The sequence below is a fragment of the Salvelinus sp. IW2-2015 genome, linkage group LG10 (assembly GCF_002910315.2).
Source record: "Salvelinus sp. IW2-2015 linkage group LG10, ASM291031v2, whole genome shotgun sequence".
NCBI lineage: Eukaryota > Metazoa > Chordata > Actinopteri > Salmoniformes > Salmonidae > Salvelinus > Salvelinus sp. IW2-2015.
The window spans coordinates 9,302,095-9,318,539 of record NC_036850.1 but is presented as its reverse complement, the minus strand read 5'-3'; the positions used below and the strand labels follow the sequence as shown (position 1 = coordinate 9,318,539).

Genomic DNA, 16,445 nt, shown 5'->3' with positions numbered 1-16,445 from the left:
TGCATTTACACAGGCAGCCCAAGGCAGTCAAAAMACCAATTAGTGGAAAAAATATCAGTATTGGGCTGCCTGTGTAAACGCATAAATGGTCTCTGAAGATGTATCCAGAGATTCAGTTTCATGCGATATGAATTTAATTGAATGATTGTACTTGGGGAAACTACTGAATCTAATGTTTAGCCATTTACCCAAACATCAGAAACTACAATGACACAGTTCAACAATAAACAGTCTACCATCTAATACAGGAGGACAATTCACTCTCCACCAGTCATTGAAAGGAAGAGAACACCAGCTTTCCAGTACTGAGTGCTGAACTGTTGATAGATCTTAAACTTGGCTATCTTTTAAATGTATATTAGATTGACCCACAGTACAAGGGTGCACAGTTTTTTCCTAGCCCAGRACTAATGGTTAGTGAGTTGAGTTATTAGTGGCCTCAGGTGGATTCTAGGGTTAATTTAAGTCAATTGACTGGACAGGAGCACCTGGTGTCCTTAAGGTTATAAATCAGCGTTCAGGGGATGTGGCGGTAGGGTAAAAAGGCACACTGATGAAARCATGGCACCAAGAAGAATAAGGAAAGTAAGTAATCAGGCAGAAGGACACACAGATGGGCAAATTAGCAAGGAGATACGCCAAAAGCAAGGAGTGCTTTTTATTCAGCAGTTCGAGAAAGAAGGTACTAATTTAATAGTAGGCCCATCCCTACCGTCCGTTTTGTTCCTTTTGTTAACTGAATTTGTTCCTCAAATTAACTGAATTCGCCATYTTCTCCCTTTACAGCACAGGACCGTATAAATGAGATGGAGGCTAAATTGGAGCATACTCTTGCAACAGTTGATCGGGTTTTTAAAGTGGAATTGATGAAGATGCCACCTGCGCTTCAAAAAACAGTGATAATAAATMTAATTAATGGTGTGATTTTCAATTGTATTTTAAATATAGTTGGAATGCATGCATGTTTGTTTTATTTAAACTTTTTTATTTCGTCTATCCTAGCGGATGACATTTCGGCAGGTGAAGTCACCATCGCCATAAAGGTAGGACTAAACATGGATTATCAGACAGGCTGTAAATGGGGTAATGCTGCTTCCTTGTGGTTTACTGTAGAGATGTGAGRATCCAATTTTTATTTTTTCCCCAGACCGAATCACCCGAGATTCACCAGCCTCTCACTAGGAAGCTTAGTAAAGGTAATGGTTTATTTTCTCTAGTTAAAAYGGATATAAACTTGTCCTTAATGATTCGTTTTTCTTATTTCTTTAGTCAAAGTGAGTGAAGGTGCATCGGCTCTTAAAAGGAAGGCTACAACAGAACCATCAAAGGTAGTTAGCAATTCAAAGGGCTTTATTGGCATGGGAAACGTTTAACATTGCCAAAGCACGAAATGGATAACAAACAATTAAAAATACAGTAAACGTTACTCAAGTTTCAAAGGAATACATTTAAAATGTCATATGGCTATGTACAGTGTTATAATGATGTGCAAATAAAGTACAAAAGGGAAAATAAACGTGGTTTGTATTTACAATGGTGTGTGGTCTTCACTGGTTGCCCTTTTCTTGTTGCAACCGGTCACACATCGTGCTGCTGTGACGGCACACTGGTATTTCACCAAATAGCTATGGTAGTTTATCAGAACTTCATTGGTTTTTGAGTTATTTGAGGGACTGTGTAATCGGAGAGAAATGTCTCTATGGTCATATTTGGCAGGTTAGGAAGTACAGCTCAGTTTCCACGTGTTGTGTGCACATAAGCAAACCTGGCTCTTCAAGAGAAGACAGGCTATGGCGTCCTCTCAATAGCAAGACTATGCTCACTGAGTGTATACATGGTCAAAGCTTTCCTTAAGTTGGGGTCAGTCACAGTAGCCTGGTATTCTACCACTATGTACTCTGTTTAGGTCCAACTAGCATTCCAGTTTGTGCTGTTTTTTGTTAGTCTTTCCAATGTGTCATGTAATTTTGTTTTCTTGTGATTTGTGTGGCTGTAGCTGTCTTGGGGGTCTGTGTTGTGAACTGAGCCCCTGGACCAGCATGCTTAGGGGACTCTATAGGTCGATCACTCTGTCGGTGATGGCTTTATGGAAGGTTTGTTACTACCTTTAAGGTAGTTGTAGAATTTAATGGAGCTTTTCTGTATTTTGATAATTAGCGACCTAATTCTGCATGCATTATTTGGTGTTTTTACGTTGTACACCTGTTTTTTTGCAGAAWTCTGCATGCGGAGTCTCAATTTGGTGTGCCTCATTTTGTGAATTCTTGGTTGAGTGGATCCCAGACCTCACGACCATGACTGGCAACTGGTTCTAATTGATTCAACTATTATTTCTGCCAGATGCTAATTGGGATGTTTAACTTTATGTTCCGTTTGATGGTGTAGAAAGCCCTTCCTTGCCTTGTCTCAGATCGTTCACGGCGTTGTGGAAGTTACCTGTGGTGCTGTTGAGGTAGAGCTAGGTATAGTTTAGCTCTGACTTTATTTGTGTGGCATTAGGCCAATGTGTGATAAGYGAACAGACCGGTCATTTCCACTTAGAAAAGGGACTAAATTGTGTATTTTGTTCTTCTAAAGGGTTCCAAGAAAGCCAGGTCACTTGCCGATAGCTCAAGCACCGGAAGCCTACGGTAACTCTCCCTATATATTTATAATTCCTGGCGAGCAACTGGTGGTTGCTAGTTGTTCCAGTCCACCACTCAAACACCCGATTGAACTAATTCAGTCGTGTTAGTTGAAATGCTGTCTTCTGGTTGATTCTGCTCATTTGTTCTTGCAGGTGTGCCACATCCACAAATACAAAAAGAACCAAAACTCATCTTGCCAAAATCAGTGATCAGTCTCCACTGACTGGAACTAAACCCAGGTTTGTCTTCACTTATCACAATCCCTTATGGGAAATAAAGATTGCAGTCAGTGTGTAACTGCAGTTATTCTGCAATTACTGGGTCCAAAATACCAGTTGTKGACTGTAGTTTCAAAACTAATCCTGTAAGGGATGTTTGAGTTTATCAAACTAATTCTGTCCTAAATTCTCCATMTTTCTAGATCTGTTTTGCGGTCAGCCAGTGATGACTACCTGTATTGCTCCCTGTCTGGATTGTCTCCACATGTAATGATCTCTACATCCCATGGAGAGGTAACGTTTCATAGAGGTMGTTGGGCTTTAAGTTAGGTCAAGCAGTCTAAACTAGTCACACATTTTCCCCCAAGACATTGTGCCTCTCGGATGATACTGTTGAAGATGTCGACATTGGGTTACTGGATGACATGGCTGTCCTCCAGATGCAGAAGTTGATGGTAAAATGTATTCTGTTAATTGTTCATCTTGAAATGAATAATATATCCCCTGCAATTAAATCTCACTAATCTTTCTCAATTAGAAACTGATGGACTACCTTTTCAACAAAGTCAAAGCGAATCAGCCGCTGAATGTGCAATGATACCAACACAGCTTAACATTGATCCACTAATGGCACCTATGCATGTTTTACTTACAATAAATAAAGTTTTYTATATTCATGCTTACTGGCTGGTGAGCAATATTTAGCCCCACGAAGTTGGTTGTAAGCATCCTATTGAATGTTTCGTATTGACAACGGCCGAACTTGAAAGTTGGCAATATGAACACATAATGGTCTTGCAAACAGTGCTTGACTTGGGCAAGAAATCACCAGGGCTTAGTACTGGCACCTAAAATGTTCTGCTTGAGCTCCTGTTCCTCTTATAGAAAATTAACTTAATTTTTGGCACTCCTGCACCAAATAAAGAGTACCMGCACCTATCATTCTAAGTCTAGCACTGCTTAAATAAACAGCCCAACAATGTGCCTGAATTTCTCACTWTACAATAACATCTGCGAAGTGATAACTGACCACTCATTTTGTGACCCTAATGACAGGACAAATGCTAATACAATTTAAGACTGGCTAATCATATGCTGAAGCAGTCCCACTAGGACACTGATTTACATTTTGTGTACGCAGGGGAGAAATCTAATAGAAAACTGGACAGTTTTGGGTTACTAGAGAAACTAACTTGATCTGTTGGTGCTAGCTAAATATCACAAAACATTGGGGGGGGGGCATGCATGCCCCTGCCAGAGAGAGCAGTGGGATGTTTGCGCTGAGGTGAACAGGTCCACGTGTTATTTCTAACCACTGCTATATCTTCACTACTTGTGGGTGAAGTCTCCATTCCCCCAGGGGGTGGGTTCTGTCTGTCTGCCACCTCGTTCACCTTGCCTGGGTAATGAATGGCTTCGTAGGGATGCCAGATGTGTTAGGGCCCATATCAGGAGTTGTTGGGCCACCTGCAGGGACCGTACAGACTCGGTTCCCCCTTGATGGGGAACACTGAAGTTCTAGCATGTATGTGCTATTTCCTCCAGCGGGAGCACCACTCTCCTCGTACAGACCTGTGTTGCCACACTGCGTCGGTCGTCACTACCTCCCGCCGGATCTGAGAGACACCTGTAGTCAGGTAGGCTCTACCTCCACAGCCGTAGAGTAGCACGTATTTTGGTGTTTCTGTCCCGCTTGGGGTCCGAGCAGAGGTCATTGAACCACCCTAGTAGTTGCCTTAGACAGGCCTAACGGTGTCGCCGCCACGAGCATGCCCATCAGTTGTTGGAACGTTTGTACCTTCAGTGCATTCAACTGAAATTGTTGCAGAAGAATGCTGTCCACGCACTGAGGTGCTATACATGCCCTCATAATGCAGGAGTTCAGAGCCATGCCTTTGAAGGTGACCTTTTGGCTTTGGTGTGAAGTTGCACAGTAAGATCCAGTCCGGTGACGTGGTTCAGTGTCAGCGCTGTGCACTCGGGAGAGCCAGTTGAGGTAAGGAAGGCTCTTAATCCTTGTAGGTGCAGGGAGCTCAGGGCTGTGCTCACGCATCTTGTGAGGATCCAGGGAGACGCCGAAGGGTAATATCGCACTGTTATGCCGGGCCCTGGAAGGCGAACTGCAGAAGACACCGGTGTTCCGGTAACACAGGAACGTGAAAGTAAGCATCCTTTAAGTCCAGGGATGGGAACCACTCCCTTGCGGATACAGTCTAGAGAACATCGACAACAGGTGAAAGGGGAGAACATTTTAAATTCAGAACTGGACAGGAGCATCTGTCTTTTTTCAGAACCAGGAAATAGGTTGAGTAAAAGCCATCTTTAACTCTTCTGAACACACCCTTCCCCAGGAGAGATGTATACTTGATGCCCAGTAGGTCAGGTGCTGCTGGGTAAATCAGCCAACGTCCATTCCATTTCTGCCCCCATGCCTGTTTGTGGGGAATGGCTGCATCGCTGTCTGGTACTGGCGAGCACCTGTGTTAGGCTGGGCCGCGTGAGAGTGGCAAGGTTCACGCATCATGCCTCCCTCTGGGATGTGGGTTCCACAGTGGGGGAGCCTGACTCAGCTGTTTTCTACGTTCGATGTCCCGCTCAGTCACGGAGCCGAAGAGCAGTCCGGGGACCACTGGGAGCTTTCTCAGCGTCCGTCTAGAGTCATCGGGCTTGGGCGAGCCAGACCTTGCGCCGAGTCACAAGGATGGACATCAGTCTGCCTAGCTCTCTGGTCATGAAAGCAAACACTGTTGCAGAGGTCCAGCTGGAGCATTATGTTCTGTGCTAACATGAGCACTGAAGAGTTCCCAATGCAGGACGCTGTGTCGTAGGCCTTTGACAGTAGCTCATCTGTGGCCCTGCACTGAGGTCTGTCAGCAGGCATCTTTCAGGGCTTCATCTGGGGAGAGCATTAGCTCTGCTTTGTATTCATCCACCTTAGGCGTTTCTCATGGCAGATAGCGTCCTGTCCTTGCCGTAGGTTGGCCCAGCATCTCTGAAGCTTCGTAAGAGAAGGTGGCACACAACGGTTTAGCTGCAGGGGCTGTGGCTTGAGGGTCATCAAGCTAAGGCCGCACGCAGTACCGTGWATATTGAGGCAGAGCTTCCTTCAGACTCCGTGTGATCAGAGCCTCGGAATGACTCCTGACCCATCTTTAGTGTTGACTGAATGGGTCCACAACACTGGTTGGCACCTCCTTCACCATGTTGGGCGTGTCATCTTCATGGTCCCTAATGTGCTTGATTGGATACGAGTGGACAGCGGGTCATCATCCCAGCTGAGTCCTCTGTTGCGTCCCCCATGCTGGAGTGTTTTTTAGCTGCTCTCTAAGGATAAGGAATGGACCTTCGAGTGAGGCTCTGACTTTTATACTGGGGGAGCAATCGATTGAGGGCTTTCCCTCTTTTATAGTGGCCCTGGCGAACAATGCCGGACGCTGGTAAATTGTGAAACCAGGCCCAGTTCTCAGCTCAGATTGAAGATGAAATATTTTATGCAATACAGATTCATCAAATTAACTAATATAATAGTAACCTAAGACTAAACAGRTACCACCTTACACAGTAATGGTAGAGATCTACAATAACCTGGCAGGACTCGTCTGACAGCATGGGAAATGCCATTGAGGGTACAACTCAGGAATCCCCACCCAGGTTACCTTAAATGGAGGAAGCATGTTGGAAACCCTCAATGGTGCTACCCATGCTACATCCTTTTGGCCACTAGAGGCCTCTYWMARKCKRKWKKARWWTWYWSAKAYYYSWSWGYYYYWYWKWKWAAWAMAAWWTTRCRSWSYSYMYWYAWKMRMTTRRKSASAKYYYSAKYASASAATCACAGACATCCAGTATTGCTGAWTGAGATTTGAAGAATGTTTATTTAACAACTTAATAAACCTTGTTTCACAGAAGTTATGCTGCTTTTAAATAGTATTTTTRCCCAGCTTCGCTTGTTAGGTTGGATGTTTAATCAGTGCAGGAACCAATGCGGTCTTAATATGCACCAGGGTTGAGGACAGAAACAGGTGTTTTCCATTTGTATCACCACTGTATAAGCGCAGCTGATATAAAGCTCACCGACAATCACTTTCATATTATACACAACGTTGTCTTATGTTTGAATTTCTTTTATATATAGAAAGGAAAACAAAAGTAAAACCTACAAAAACAAAATCAAGTGGTAAAAATCAAGRACAGATACATACAAACCTAAAAATGCGATGTTTGTGTCCTGTGTCCTTTCAGGATCTTCCTCCCCTAACTCACACCTCACAGTCCAGAGGCTGAGGCCAAAACTGCATTTTATGGTTAGTTTAAATTAAATTATTGTAAATACTATGAAAAAAARGCAAGTTACACACCAATCAAAGGAGAAATGACCTTTTTCCATCTTATCTGGTGTTGCCACAAGGAGAGTGAGGGATGTGTGATCGGAATGGAAGATTGGGCGGGTGCAACACATACATTCTCCCCTGTGCCAGATGCTACTGGTGGGCACACTGCACTCCAGGGCCGTGGTGGCCTCCCTCATCGTCTGAGCTGTCGTTGTAGGCCTCACGTCGTCCTCCAGACGAGCCCTGGCTGACGTCGTAGTCCTGCAGGTCCACCTCCTCCGCGTCCCCAGACACGATGGGAGCCTCGGCACGTGTTGGCAGCAAGTCCTCCAGCTCCTGGGGGGTTGACAGAGGAGAGGGTCACAGAAAATTAGAAAAACTGTCTATGCAGCTATCGTTACAAAGCACTTAAAAATAAATAAAAAATMGACACTTGTGGGGTACCTTAGCTCTTAAATAGCAATATCATTAGTAATGGTGTTTAAAAGCTGAAGTAACACAAGTGGCAGATTCATATAACAAGGTCTGTTTTTTTATATATAACAAAGCGCCATCAAACAACTAATCATAACCAGTATGGTCTGTGTCAAAATCCTAATCTGTTAGGAATGATAAAACTGTGTCATTCAATCCCATAATAGAACCAGTACCGTAAAGTTCAAGCTTCTGACAGAAATGGACACGTCTTTTCATAGTCCATGACTTACATTGAGTTTATCGGGGCTGATCCAGTTGTTGTCTGGGAACTGCACATCAAATTTAATATACAGGTCCCCTTTTTCAAATGGATTACGGTACTGTGGCATCCCTTCCCCTCGAACAACTCTGACCGAACCTGTAAAATAAACGTATTAAAAGAAACATTGCTTTCACATACTGCATGGATTAATATTCACATGCTGTTGTATCATCTTCAACGTGTAAAACCAGTAGAAAGATCAAATTCTTACCTGGCTCAATGACTTTGCCAGCAGCATACTTGACTACAATCTGTCTGCCGTCTAAGTGTTTCAACGTAAACTGGAATCCACAAAGTGCTTCGACAAGGCCAATCTTATGGGTCATGTGCAGGTCATGGGCCGCTCTTTTGTATGTCTGTTGGCATGAGAAAACAGGCAGAGTCAATATAGTAAGAGACGTGGTTTTAGGCCAATTTAAAATAACTTGATAGAAATGTAACTAACCGATACTGCTGGCACATAAATAATGAACATAAGATAGCAGAAGCAGCCCCCCCCCCCAGAAAGCGGTGCATATACATCCTGTCAGGGTACTGTACTAGTCTATTTTCCACATGAGAGGCTGGTGCCATCTTCAGAGGAGTGAGTGATTCTGGAGGTGACACAATGGAGTGGAAATGCTAGGACTACAGGATTAGGAACYACGTGCCACCCATGACTATAATTAATACCAAGTTATGCCAGACATGCAGGGGGCTCAGCGGGTGGGAGGACAGTACTGGAAACTGGATTACATCGTGTTCTCATTGGCCTAGCAGCATCGTGCCGTCACTGCAATCTGCTCCCAAAGGATCCCAGTCAAGAGTGCTMGAGGACCCAACTCAGCCAGCTGGACGCTTTTGTTCAACCAGCTACTATTCAACATTCGCCACCTATACTATACTCCTCATAGACATGCAAGACATAATAGCTGAGTAATAACAAGTTTACACATCAATGTTGCAGCTTCACTAATATGTTTCCACATTGTAATATTGCCCTTAGTCAACAAGAGCCAGTCTTAAGGAGMGGGGACCATGGTGTCCAGAGCACAGCAGTTCATCTCTACCTCATGCTCTTTCTCTTGCAGGACGAGGACAATGTCTCCTGGCTCTACCCCAGGCGCCTGGTCGGCTTCCCCTCCGAAGGTGATCTTCTGCCCATGCTTCATGCCTTTGTCGACATGAACCTCCAGGATTTTCACCTCCTTGCTAACCTTCTTGCCCTCGCACTTTTTACAGCGGTCTTTCTCGTTGATGACCTCACCTGTGGGTATAACAATAGAAGTTTAGGAGTCAAAGCCTTTTTTCTAACCACTAGGCTACCTGGGGCGGCAGGTTGCTGGATCAAATCCCCGAGCTGACAAGAGGGGGGGGGGGGGAATCTGTCATTCTGCCCCTGAACAAGGCAGTTAACCCACTGTTCCCCAGTAAGCCGTCATTGTAAATAAGACTTTGTCCTTAACTGAATTGCCCAGTTGAAAGGTTAATTTTAAAATATTTGTATTAAATATTAATAAAATCATGTGTATCTGGGTACTACAAGTATAGGGTTTCTAAACTGTACTGTTACTTACCTTCTCCATTACAATCAGTACAAACAGACTGCATCTGTTGGACCATCCCAGGAGCCAACTGTCTGATCATGATGCGCATACCACGCCCCCTGCAGGCCACACACTTCTGAACTGCGCCAGTCTTTCCACCCTGGCTGTTGAGAAGTTAACTTTTAGTCTAACACACCAACAAACCTACARGAACAACATGTATGATGCAATAATTGACAAGCAAAATCAGCAAGATCTCAACACTGCTTCATGTGGACTAGAGAAGTAATTGAGGGAAAATTGTTGCAGATACAAAAGGATGWAAYTGGAAACACTTACCCATTACAAGTGCCACAAAGAACATTCTTGCTCAGCTGCAGTTTAGTTGTTTTTCCATTGTACAGGTCTTCCAGTGAAACTCTTAAAAACCAATGAGCATAATTTGAGACCGTAGCGAGGTCATAGAAACCACAGGCCACTTGAACAGTCAGACAATGAATCATAATCTAAAAAATATTTGATTATCACTAAAGAGATCTGTGACACCACCAATCCATAGACAAAGCTTACTTGAGTGGGTGAACCATGTCCTCTCCTCTTCGTCTACCACCATTTCGGCTGCGCCCCTGTCCACCCATGAAGCCAAAGAGTCCACCYCCGAAGATGTGTGAAAAGATGTCATCCATGCCCCCACCACCTCCACCTCCTTCTCGCAGTCCCTGCTCCCCATAGCGATCATAAAGCTCCTTCTTCTCTGGGTTAGTCAACACTTCATACGCAAAGCTGATCTCCTTGAACTGTTTGAAGGAGACAGGTGTACATTAAGTGTTGACATTTACAGATATTTATTAACATTTGTTTTGCATCTACTCATTAGTTTAAGGAACGATTGAACCCTTTCCTCACATTACACCACATCGTATCCCTCCCCCCCAAAATGTACTTCAAGCCATTTCAATACCTTGTCGCCAGCATTTGGGTTTTTATCGGGGTGATATTCCTTTGCTAGCTTCCGGTATGACTGAAAGAAAAGGCAAGCACATGAATACAACACAAMGCACTGGTTTCGATTATTTATGTTAGCTAACGTTAGCCAATGAGTTGTATAACCATTTCCACTTTTTACGTAATCCCCGTAGTAGCCATCAATTAAATATTGACAGGAATCTAACGTTGCTTTTTACGGTAAGATTAGTTAGCTGGCCTAAATTAGCTAGCTAGTAAYTTGAACTTGAAAAAACTGCGGAAGATAGTAAACTACTATATGCACGTTGACGGGCTAGCTAGTTATTTTCTCACAATGACTAAAGTAAGCTACTGGCTAAACAGTTACAATGTTTTTCACAACTATTAACCAGCTATGAATCAAATTTTCCCCAACAAAATCAACCCAAAATGTCCGACCTGGAGATTTGGCCCCAAAATGCCATTACTGTGAATGAATCTGTAAACACGTGAGTTAACGTCGTAGGTTAGCCGGCTAAATAACGCAACTAGCCAGCTAACTAGTTTGGTGGCACACACTACGTTAGCGAAGAGTTAGTTAACGTTAAAAAACCTAACTGGGGTAACCTTGATATAGTAACTTATCTATAGCAACCTGGTATGAGGCGACTTGGTTGCGTCTTTTATCTGTTATAAGCAGACAGACGCACGAGAGTTAGCTATCTACTAGCTAGTCATTGTCTTAGTTAGCAACCACCAGTCTGGGAAAACGTAAACAAAACTGCTAATCCAATACTATCAAACGTGTTGATACAGTAAATGTTTAATATTTAATACATTGCGTATTATGCGAACTCTAAACTGAAAGACCGGTGATAGAGCTACCAACCGCATGCTAACTTTTACAAAAATGTATACTCGAAGRCGGCGTTCGTTATACGAGATGCCATCATCATTGAAACTGAAAGCTAACGTTAGCGCCAACAAGCGCAAAGTACAAACATCTAAAATACTTTGCGCCAAAGACAGAGGTAGTTAGCTAAAACATTAAGGCAGATAAATTGTAGTACAGGGCACACAGTTGACAAATATTTGCTGATTGACGCTAACGTTTGTTAGCTAGAAAGAGAGCTAGTCAAACTAGCTAACGTTACCGTTTCTAGGCCAGACTAGCTTTTAGCCAGAATAACCTATTTCCTGTTTCTACGAACAATTCAAACTCCACAGCACCTAGATTAAATTTGACTCGATAAATCGGGAGATACAATCAACGTTACCTTTTTCAACTCATTTTCAGTGGCAGTGGGTGACACCCCTAGGATGTCATATAATTTAGTATCGACAACGTTCGCCATGATGAAGCTGGAGATGGACCTTKTGCACGGGAAGCGAGAAGAGAAAGAAGAAGAGCCGGTCGAAAACGTCATACGTTGCGTCAACTTTGACCCTTCTCCTGGCGTTAAAAAAGGGTGCATCTCAATTATAGGGTGACTTCCTTCTTTTCACCTCATATTTCCTCCTCTCTATTATACATGTGCAATTGATTTAGGTATTTTACAAGGCAGCAGCTACTCTTCATGGGGTCCAGCAACATTAAGGCAGTTTATACAATTTTAAAAACATTACAATACATTCACAGACTGTGTGCCCTCAGGCCCCTACTCCACCACGACCACATACAGTATATCACAAAAGTGAGTACACCCCTCACATTTTTGTAAATATTTGAGTATATCTTTTCATGTGACAACACTGAAGACATGACACTTTGCTACAATGTAAAGTAGTGAGTGTACAGCTTGTATAACAGTGTAAATTTGRTGTCCCCTCAAAATAACTCAACACACAGCCATTAATGTCTAAACRGCTGGCAACAAAAGTGAGTACARCCCTAAGTGAAAATGTCCAAATTGGGCKCAATTAGCCATTTTCRCTCCCCGGTGTCATGTGACTCYTTAGTGTTACAAGGTCTCAGGTGTGAATGGGGAGCAGGTGTGTTACATTTGGTGTCATCGCTCTCACACTCCCTCATACTGACTGGTCACTGGAAGTTCAACATGGCAACCTTCAGTTGGCATAAGAAACTCTCTGAGGATCTAAAAAAAAAAATGTTGCTCTACATAAAGATGGCCTGGGCTATAAGAAGATTGCCAGACCCTGAAACTGAGCTGCAGCACGGTGGCCAAGAAACCATACAGCGGTTTAACTGGACAGGTTTCACTCAGAACAGGCCTCCCCACCATGGTCGACCAAAGAAGTTGTGATGGCACGTGCTCAGCTGTCTATCCAGGTTGTTCTTTGGGAAATAGACGTATGAGTGCTGCCAGCATTGCTGCAGAGGTTGAAGGGTGGGGGGGGGTCAGACCTGTCACTGCTCAACCAGTACGCCGTACACTGCATCCAAATTGGTCTGCATGGCTGTCGTCCCAGAAGGAAGCCTCTTCTAAAGATGATGCACCAAGAAAGCCTGCAAACAGTTTGCTGCAAGACAAGCAGACTAAGGACATGGATTACTGGAACCATGTCCTGTGCGTCTGATGAGACCAAGGATAAACTATATTGGTTCAGATGGTGTGTCAAGCGTGTGTGGCGGCAACCAGTGAGGAGTACAAAGACAAGTGTGTACTTGCCTACAGTCACGCATGTGGTGGAGTCATGGTCTGGGGCTGCATGAGTGCTGCACGACATGCGGAGCCTACAGTTCATTGAGGCGAACCATAATTGCACAACATGTAGCTGTGACATAACTGAAGCAGAGCATGATCCCCTCCCTTCGGAGACTGGGCCGCAGGCAGCATTCCAACAGTGTAACACACCTAACACACCTCCAAGGACGACCACTGCCTTGCTAAAGAACTGAGGGGCGTAAGGATCGGACTGCCCAAACATTGTTCTCGCAGACCTAAACCCTATTGGAGCATCTGTGGGGCATTCCTCAAACGGAAGGGGAGGAGTGCAAGTTCTTAACATCCACCAGCTCCGCTGATGGTCGTCATGGAGAGCGCAAGAGGACTCCAGTGGCCCAACCTGTGGAAGCTCTGGTGAACGCCATGCCCAAGAGGGTTAAGGCAGAAGTGCTGGAAAATAATGGTGGCCCACACAAAATATTGACCACTTTGGGGCCAATTTGCGACATTTTCACTTAGGGATGTACTCACTTTTGTTGCCAGCCAGTTTTAGACATTAAGGCTTGTTGAGTTATTTTGAGGCACAGCAAATTTACACTGTTTATACAAAGCTCTGTACACTCACTACTTTACATTGTAGCAAAGTGTCATTTCTTCAGTGTTGTCACATGAAAAGATATACTCAAATATTTACAAAAATGTGAGGGGTGTACTCACTTTTGTGATATACTGTATATACAGTACAAAATCCATGTGTATGCTATTTTGTGTGTGTGTGTGTGTGTATGCATGCATTTATCTGTTTTTTTTAAATCAAATTTTACTGTTTGCATGAGTTACTTGATGTTGACTAGAGTTCCATGTAGTCATGGCTCTATTTAGTACTGTGCGCCTTCTGGACTTGGGGACTGTGAAGAGACCTCTTGTGGCATGTCTCTAAAATGAAACTAAGWTGAAATTTTGACAAAATCACAACCACACACATACAAGCTCGCACATGCACTTATAGACACACAGTATTTGCACAGTCTGTATATTTCTGTATGTGCTTCAGGAGTCATTTGTCCTCTCTTGGTTGACACCTTCTACCATATCTTTACATCTAGGCCTACAGAATCATATCATTGGGTCTAGGAATATTGGTAGGAATATGTTGCTAGGAATATGAACTGTATCGTATCCATGAGGTGTTGTAATGGCTGGAACCTGGGACAAAAGGACACTTGAGTTCACATAACTTTGTGACTGATAATTTGAGTATTAGATTACTATGGGTCTATTTCAATTTAGGCAGATTGAGAATTACCAGCACCACAACACCCTCTGTTGACCTCTGTGACTATGTTCATAGATGATTTTTGTGTGTTTCTGAGGGCTCCATTGTAGCTTCAGACCCCATTGGTACTTGTGGCACTCTGTGTCTGTCCTCTGCCTTTTTAAGACGGATGAAGCCCTAAGCGCTCTCGTATTGTCTAATGCAACARGACAGCAGAGAGAGAGGTGTGGATGTTGGGTGGTGGAGAGAGAGATTTGGCTTCTATGACTGATGTCTGTCTCCGTGTTTTGTGTGTCTCATCTAACAATGGTGTTGCAGTAAATTAAGTGAAATAAGATGTAATTGACATTGATTACTACAGACACTAATGGACATAAGATCCTATACACTGCATGCTACAGAGTTAATTTTGATTGAAGAGGAATTTTGAAAGGTCCGGTTGCACAAAACTCAGTCAAACAAATGTTTTATTACATCGATTCTATGTATAATATCATATAAATACATTTTTATAGGACTGAGCAGAGTAAATTATGGTAATTAATTACAATATACATAATATGAATTGGAGACTAATTTTAAATTATTCTAAAATGGCTAAGAATACTGTGTATTTGTACACATCAACAAAGAAAAACTTAACTTCAGGGTATTTTCAGTATTTGCAATTCCCATGCTGTTTCATTAAGTTGTGGGGTTTTGGTATTTTTTATTATGCAGAGCAACTCTTAGTGTTTTCTTATAAAATGAAAGGCAGACACAGGTAAGTGAGTAAGGTCTCTTTTAATGAAACAATGAAATCCTACAACCAGTGATTGAAATAATAAATGGTGGCCCATGTCTGTTTGTTTGTTTAAAACGTCAGATCAGAAGACAAAATCTCATCTGTGTAGTCCTTAATCCACCATTCAGGTATATCAACGTTTCTGAATTAAAAGTTGCTAGTCTATTTAGGCTACTTTCTCACATCACTGAATTTATCATCAACTCCCGAATGACCCTTTTAGCTTTTAACTATCATTTAAAGTTCATGGAAACTCAACCCTGTACCAGGTATGTTTGTGTGGGCATCCCAATCCCTTTATAGATTCCCCCTGTTTTATACTCTCTGGGTTCACCACCATAGTCCGAATCTGAACTCAAAATCCCCAAATGGAACCAAAATGTTAAAAAGCACACAGAAAACACATCTATTCCTCTGTCTAGATATCCTACATGAAAATCTGCCACTTCTGAATGTATATTTACTGTGTTCCCTCAAGACATAGAATATTCATTGGGGCTCTGGATGTGTGTGTGGTAATCATAACCTGCATCACATCATTGTCATCATATATGCACATTTTTATCAAATCAAACAATATCAAATGAATGGGTTAAAAGCAACAACATGAAGCTTGATACTCTGGTTTTAATATACAGTACATAGACGAAAATAAAGACGAAAATAAGTTATGAGAAGCATAATATATATGTGCTTGACATGTGAATGAATGTAAATACAGTAAACAGTCAAGTCATTTTCATCTGACTCTGTTTCTCTGTGTGGCAGTGTCACGTTATTTTGAGCATACAGGGGAAAGGCTGAATCTGCATGCGAGACTCCTCCCTATTAAACTGATCAATAGAAGGAAAACCAGAAAATAAACTTGAGTAAGGTTCCTCTCCTCCTTTTCTTCCCCCTCTCCCATCTTCACCTAGAAGTCCATGGACATTGAGCGCTGCTGGGGGTCGACGATGCTGGTGTTATTGCGGCCCCCGTTGCGGGAGCTGAGGGTGCCACAGCCTCCTGGCCCAGCACTTGGCCCGGCAGCTCCGCCGCGGACGTAGATCTCACAGGGGATCTCRTCCATGACGCGGTCTTCAATGACCTTCTCGGCGCAATCYTGAGTCTGTTTGTAGCCGTAGCAGCTTTTCTTATAGGTGCTGTTAAAGGTCTTCATGGGCGGGGGCTTGGAGAAGTCGTTGTGGTAGGAGAGCTCCATGGAGCTGAGGGMGGTGCGGCTCTGCTTCATGCTGCCCCCCGAGGCCTGCAAGCCACAATGGTGCTCGTGGACACAGCGCGACGTGGTGGAGGAGCGGCGCAGCTTGTGGTAGCTCTCCAGCTCCTCTGATAGGTCGGCCAGGTCAGAGGAGATCTCCTTGTCACGGAGGGAGAA

General features: G+C 43.4%; 3 protein-coding genes across 3 annotated transcripts in view; 1 reads left to right on the top strand and 2 right to left on the bottom strand.

Annotated features, from left to right (window-relative positions):
* The first annotated feature begins 519 nt into the window (after window positions 1-519).
* LOC111969562 (borealin-2-like) lies at window positions 520-3,576 on the top strand. The gene is made up of 10 exons (XM_023995741.2): window positions 520-682; window positions 787-918; window positions 1,003-1,043; window positions 1,148-1,196; window positions 1,270-1,328; window positions 2,578-2,630; window positions 2,780-2,866; window positions 3,049-3,139; window positions 3,214-3,300; window positions 3,384-3,576. The coding sequence occupies exons 1-10, from the start codon at window positions 562-564 to the stop codon at window positions 3,441-3,443; spliced, it is 780 nt and encodes a 259-aa protein (XP_023851509.1). The 5' UTR covers window positions 520-561; the 3' UTR covers window positions 3,444-3,576.
* A 3,122-nt stretch (window positions 3,577-6,698) lies between these two features.
* On the bottom strand, window positions 6,699-11,818 carry dnaja2a (DnaJ heat shock protein family (Hsp40) member A2a). The gene is made up of 9 exons (XM_023995262.3): window positions 11,661-11,818; window positions 10,400-10,459; window positions 10,009-10,235; window positions 9,778-9,858; window positions 9,469-9,602; window positions 8,962-9,158; window positions 8,124-8,268; window positions 7,881-8,008; window positions 6,699-7,509 (listed from the first exon to the last, which is right to left on the bottom strand). Exons 1-9 carry the CDS (start codon window positions 11,808-11,810, stop codon window positions 7,324-7,326), a joined length of 1,308 nt encoding a protein of 435 aa, XP_023851030.2. The 5' UTR covers window positions 11,811-11,818; the 3' UTR covers window positions 6,699-7,323.
* A 3,232-nt stretch (window positions 11,819-15,050) lies between these two features.
* LOC111969091 (neuropilin and tolloid-like protein 2) overlaps window positions 15,051-16,445 on the bottom strand; it is a 14,978-nt gene continuing 13,583 nt past the window's right edge. The window contains exon 8 of the mRNA XM_023995039.2: window positions 15,051-16,439. Within this exon, the coding sequence (XP_023850807.1) occupies window positions 15,984-16,439 (456 nt within the window). The 3' untranslated portion in view covers window positions 15,051-15,983. The remainder of the gene's footprint in view (window positions 16,440-16,445) is intronic.